Source organism: Geospiza fortis, unplaced genomic scaffold (assembly GCF_000277835.1).
Source record: "Geospiza fortis unplaced genomic scaffold, GeoFor_1.0 scaffold8, whole genome shotgun sequence".
Classification (NCBI taxonomy): domain Eukaryota; kingdom Metazoa; phylum Chordata; class Aves; order Passeriformes; family Thraupidae; genus Geospiza; species Geospiza fortis.
In genome coordinates, this window is record NW_005054414.1 from 2,441,291 (window position 1) to 2,447,764 (window position 6,474).

Sequence of the window (6,474 nt, forward strand, 5' to 3'; positions counted from 1 at the left end):
TGATTAACGCCGTGTTAATTGGTGCCGGCAGCTCGCGGACCAGTTCTGTAACGCCATCGGAGTGCTGCAGCAGTGCGGCCCGCCGGCCTCCTTCAGCAACATCCAGACGGCCATAAACAAGGATCAGCCCGTGAACCCCACGGAAGGTGAGTCTGGCTCCCTGCGTCCCCTCCACGCGAACGTGCTGCGGGGCAGTGCGCTCGCGAATGCAAAATCCGGCCTCGGCAAATAATTCCCCCTTAGCTGGTGGAGTGGTGGAGGTAAGTCGTCAGTGGATGCCGGCTGCACTTTTCTGCATAGCATTGTGACAGCAGAGTTGTGCTTGTTTCTCGTAATTCCCTGAGTGATTGCCTGAGTTGTGCTGTGTTTTGTGCAGAGTATGCCCAGCTGTTCGCAGCTCTGATCGCTCGCACTGCCAAGGATATCGATGTTCTCATAGATTCCCTGCCCAGTGAAGAATCCACAGCAGCTTTGCAGGTAGGAGTTTTCCTAATTCCAGTATCAGAAGGCTCCTGAAGGCAAACTTCCTCCTTTTTTTTAAAACACATTTTTTCATCTCTAAGCCATGGCGTCATTGAAAAATTATTTTAGTACAAACCTGAATTTTTTATGAGTGAGTACTTTGTAGGCTTAGTGTGAAATACTGAACTTGCATCTAGTTCCAAATAAGATTATAATCAGTGACAATATTTTTGGCTTGGTTTTGTGTTAAAATGTAAAAAAAAAAGGTGAATTTATTATGCCACCACTATACTGGAAACTGCTCATCTTTTTTTCTTTTTCAGATATTAACAGAACAACAGAACAAATATAACTACTGTACTGATGCTTTGTGCATTGTTTTATTCTTTTTTTTTCCCTTTGTGTAATAATTCTTATTTTCTCACATTTCATTTTGTAGCTGCAAAACCAGCACTACAGAAGTCTTTTGTTCTTCCACTTTGTTTCTGGTTAAAGAGTTTGCAGGGTGTCCTTTAAGTTCTTCAGCTCCGTCACAAAATAATTCCATCACTTTTTAATAACAAGGAGTCTTCCTTTGAACCAGTCAAACTTGGTTTTTATTTTTTTTTCCTATTGTTTCACAGATTTTACCTATTAAAACCATCTTCTTTTTTTTTTTTTTTTGACTCTTAATGGCTGGATTTTCCATAAAGTATTTCCTTTTTGGAATGCACAAAGGATGTAGAATACAAACCTGACAAACCTGATGAGCTCCTTTAAGATCGCCTAGAAGTTTTAAACCTGCATTGATACTCTGTAACCATTCAGAAGTGTTTTACAGATTGACAGCGAATGGGCCAAAGAGAAATGATTTGGCAGTGGCATCACGTTTGGTTTTAAACAGAGGAGGTTAAATTTGGGAACTTTTCTACTGACAGTAATTGCTGAACATCCTAATTGGCCTCGTTAACACTAGCATAATTTCCTCTAAGTGCATTTTTAATAGCTGAAGATAGAATGCCTGCTGCAGACAGATTCCAGTTTATTCCGTGACTGAGCAGGGTCTGATCAAAGTGGCAGCTGGTGTGGGCAGAGCAGGGTGCTCCAGAAGGAGGAGCTGGTGATCCAGTAGGGACATGCTTTCCTTAGAGGTGATACTTCAACAGTTTCTTACTGTCTTAATGAAGAACTTCATGTCACAAAAATTTCTGATACTTTCTGTCTGGTGTGATTTTAAGATAAATTAGCTTGGATTCCATCACTTGGATTCCAGTTTTGATTTTTATTTTCTGTTTCTTAATTTGGTGCAGTATTAAATATTCTGATAGTCTTCAAAGAAATGGTTTTGAAGATGCTTGAAACATTCTCAAATATGCACTATAGGTTTAGTTGAGAAGTGGTAGATAATACTTGGTTAATTAGAAAATAGAAAAAAGTTGTTTGTACTAAAGTTGTCTTGGTGTATGTTTCAGATCTGAGTCTTGTCTTAAGTGATAAAAGGAGCTGCTAGATGAATGCTTAGCACAATTTACCTGCCCCTTGTGACTTCCCTTTTGGTGAAGTTGACAGTACAAATTCTGCTTTAATCTGTGAATTAGTTGCAGTCAACTATTAAACAAGAGAATCTTTTTCTTTTTAGGGAGCACCAGCTGTTTCCTCAGTATCCTTGAGTAGCAAAGTCACTTCAGGGTTCTGTTGAAGATCCTTGCTTTTCCCTGTTGCCTAATATCAAAAAAGGAAACGCTTGCAAGAGTGTTAAAATAGTAAAATAAAAAGCAGGCCTTTATTGGAAGCTTCCAGGTGTCCCAATGGTCATGGGCACACCCGGCATCAGATTTCTACAATTTTATAAGTTTAACAAATTAGCACATCTAATAAATATTGCCAGTTAGAAGAGTAGTTGGTTTGGTAGTTTTCCTTGCATTCTACCCCATTGGAATTGTTCCAGGTGCTTCTTTGCCCCATTTCTTGTGAGTTCTCCGATTCTGGTTGGAAAACAAAACATCTCAGTCAGGCTTCTTCTTCATAAGAATAAGACTGAACAGAGTTCCAAGTATGCATTAGAAGGTTTAGCTTATTGTTCTAAAGGGAAACGGTAGGAAGAATTCTAGGACTATGTGATAGTAGTATCCAGAGACACGAATATATGAAAAATACATAAACAGCCAAAAATCTTTGGGCATGATCCCGGTTTTGCTTTGAAGGCTGCGAGCCTGCACCGGCTGGAGGAGGAGAACCACGAGGCGGCGGCGCGGTTGGAGGAGGTGGTGTACCGCGGGGATGTGCTGCTCGAGAAGATCCAGAGCGCCCTGGCCGACATCGCCCAGTCGCAGCTGAAGACGCGGAGCGGCACCCACAGCCAGCCCCTGCCCGACTCGTAGCGCCAGGGGGCAGCGCGGCCCTGCCCGAGAGCCTCGGGAACGCCTCTGGATACGCCGGGAATGGCTGGGCTGGCCTGGCCCTCCCACGGGGCTGCCCCGCTCTGCTCCGCGTCGGGAGCGGCGGCTTGGGCACCGCTCGGCTGCGGGTTTTGTGTGAGAAACGCTTCTACAGGGGCTCTGTTCCGGAGCGGCGTGGATGTTTCTTTGACCTAAAACGAGCTTTCTGTTCGCAAATATGACTTCAATCGAATCTGTTACCTATTACAAGTATTTGTATAAGTTGATCCCACTATGGTCGTGGTATGTTTTTTTTTGTAAGCCTTAGACACCTAGGATTGGCCAGAGTTCCCTGGAGACAGTGCTGTGAATGCAGTGATGGTCATGTTTTAATTACCAGTACTGGTAATGTTGATTGGCTGCTTTACCACCCTTTACAGAGCATATGAAAGGATAAGTGAACTCTGATGTTTACAGACTTATTGTTCTTGTCATTGGCATCGCATTTACAATGAAATAAACCTGCAGGTGTCTGATATTGACATTTATTATTGTTTGTAATTCACAAATGAGCCTTTGAGTCCATTGTTGCCGCTGACACACTTGCTCTTGCTTGTGCTATTTCTCTGCTTTTACTGATATTCTGTATTTTCTTGGCAACTGATGAGTGCCTCTAAAGCAGGCAGTGATGAGGAAGCATTGGATGACTGGATAAAAATCAGCAGTGAGAAAACTGAAAATAGCTTATTACATAAAGCTGCTTTTCAGTGTAAGCAGTGGCTGCTGTATGAGTGCTGTGATCATAAGCAGCAAGATTCCCATTGTCCCCAAGGTGCTCTACAGAGTTGTATTTATCTTCACACACTCGATCACAGAGTCAGTTTCTGCTCTTTGTTGTAGGACTAGAGAAATACTAGTGTCTCTTATGATATTTGAAATAAAACCCCAACACCAAACCAGCAGCTAATGTAGGGTTCAAAGCATGAACTTGGGCTTAAACTTGCTCATTTTCTGTTGTTTTGAGTTACTAGCCTTGTTATTGCAGGATGTTGTTTGTTGCCACATAACATCTGCTTGTTTCCTCATCAAAATCACCTGTTTCTATATATTGACTACACTGTCATTGACTTGAAACTTACACGTATTGCTAATGCACCCAGACAAATCAGAGCAATTCAAAAATGCCTTTAGCATTCAACAAGTGTAGCACAGCACAGTGTTTTGAGGATTAAAAATGACAAAAGTGTTCATACCTCCAACAAATACTAAAACTGTAAGTGCTTAATGAGACTAGTATTTAATTGCTTATGTGCATATCTGTAGTCATAAATTCAATCTGCTGTTCTGGAACTCTTGTACTATCAGATTCTGCAGAAGGAAAAAAAGATTGGAGGGTGAACAGACTACAGTACAGCCCTAGGCCTACGGTAGCTTGTCCTTGATTTATTTTGCCCATGTCCTGGGGAGGCTTGAGAGGCCAGATTTTCATTTCAAGTCAGTCCTGGGGCCTGGTTTTTGGTTTTTTCTGGAAAAACTACATCCAGTGCTTCTCAAAATGGTTTGGATTAGGGTGGGGTGAATTTTTGTTGTTTGCTTGCTTTTTGAATTAGTGGACTTGAAAAGAGGGAAAAGTTTGGGCTTTGTGGATTTTTTTTGAGATGTCTTAAATTGAGATACGTTGCTGGAAAAGGGATTTGATCTTCATAGTAGATTCCCTTTTACAGCTTAACATGTGCATCACCTCACACTTGTTAACTTGGAAGCTGTGGGAGACAGTACATCTTCAGGAACCACAGTTCTTTCCATTTTGTAGCCTTCTTTTATTTCTGAAATGTGCTCTATTTCTGCAGCCTGATACTGCGTAACTGTGGTAGCTCTTGCTTCTAGTTGCTGTTTAAGCACCAAATAAGTGGTCACACTTGGAAGTAGACCTTAACCAGAGTATAAATAAGTTTTATCATAAGTATGTTCAGTGTTTCAACACTTGAGCTGTTGTAGATTTTCACCTGCTCTTTCACAGTCTGCAGCTTGGTCAGCAAAGTGTGTATCTTCTGTTGGGTCTGACACAAGAAAATAGGGAAAACATTGATTTGCTACAGCTGTTTAATGGACATAGCATTAGATAGGGGCTGGAGATGTGGATTCCTTTGCCCTTTATCATGTGCTGATTTGTCCAGCTGCTGCTATTGGGGTTTGAACATCTCTGTTCAGAACACACTGTGTGATGGTAGTGATCTGCTTGTACTCAGGCAAGAATTGTAGGGCATGCAGGACTACAGGGTCTGGGTCATTTATAGCACTCCTACTTTTAGTGCATTAGAAAAAGTGTGAGAGTCAGAGAGTTATAGAATGGAATGGGACCTTAAAACTCGTCTCGTTCCAACCCCCTGCTGGACACCTTCCACTGTCCCAGCTTGCTCAGAGCACCATTCAACCTTGGCTTGGACACTTTCAGGGATGGGGCAGCCACAGCTTCTCTGGGCAACCTGTGCCAAGGCTTCAGCACCCTCATAGGGAAGAATTTCTTCCTAATACCCAATCTAAACCTCCTCTCTGTCAGTGTGAAGCCATTAGCCCTTGTTCTGTCACTCCAGGCCCTTGTCAAGAGTCTCCATCTTTCCTGTGGGCTCCCTTCAGGCCCTGTAAGGCCTCAATGAGGTCACCCTGGAGCCTTCTCTTCTCCAGGCTGAACAATCCCAATTCCCTCAGCCTTTCCTCCCAGCAGAGCTGCTCCATCCCTCTGATCCCCTTGGTGTCCCTGCTCTGGCCTGGCTCCAGCAGCTCCCTGTCCTTCCTGTGCTGGGCCCAGGGCTGGATGCAGCCCTGCAGGGGGGCTCAGCAGAGAGGGGCAGAGGGGCAGAATCCCCCCTGCCCTGCTGCCCTGGGGCTCTGGGTTGGGGCAGGGTCAGCTCTCATCCACAGCCCCCAGGTCCTTCTGCCAGGGCTGCTCCCTCTGCTCACCCCCAGCCTGTGTGACATTGTGTCTTCCTTGAGAAGCCTTTACTGCTTCCCAAATTTTAATACCAGAGAGAGGGGGACGAAGGGGGGCAAAACAAGGCGGACATAGCAGCTGGTAACAAATGTATTACCTGCAAGAGAGTTGTGAAAGGAAACTTAGGTTGAGACAAGAGAATAGATGGAGGTAGAGCATGTGGGAAGAAAACAAAAGTGTTGAGCAATGGTTCTGCACGTTATGTTGGACAAGGAGTACTGTCCAGTGAACAAATTGTGCTTTGAAGAAAGATAGTACAGAGCATGATGGAAAATTCCATTGAAAAATAATCTCAGCCACTTCAAATGAGCAGGAGCATCTCACGCTGGGAATCCATACAGCCCACTGGCAAAGATGTTGGAATCAATTTAGTAAACATAAGCTACTGATCAAAGCCTAGTATTCTTTACTATAAACAGCCATGCTTGGAGGAAAGGAACACCTCACAGCAGCTGTTCTCTTTTTCAGAGACAAGAATACAGAGGAATTTGTACACTTGTTTTTAAAGGTACTGGGGAAAGTGCATTAACATTATTTTAGCTTAATGTCTGTATAATCTTGGCTTCTAATGCAGATGATCTTGGAAGATCTGGGAGCTTCTGCTGTGTGTGGCATGGGGAAAGTGTCTTGGCCATCTCCACAGACTTGATACCAAAAGATTCT

General features: G+C 43.5%; 1 protein-coding gene across 1 annotated transcript; it reads left to right on the forward strand.

The window, feature by feature from the left end:
- Positions 1–22: 22 nt before the first annotated feature.
- MED21 (mediator complex subunit 21) lies at positions 23–3,388 on the forward strand (the record flags this gene model as incomplete). Its single annotated transcript, XM_005426436.2, has 3 exons — positions 23–146; positions 377–477; positions 2,646–3,388. Coding segments are annotated over 3 exons (402 nt in total), but the record flags the coding sequence as incomplete, so codon positions are not given.
- Between the last annotated feature and the right edge of the window lie 3,086 nt (positions 3,389–6,474).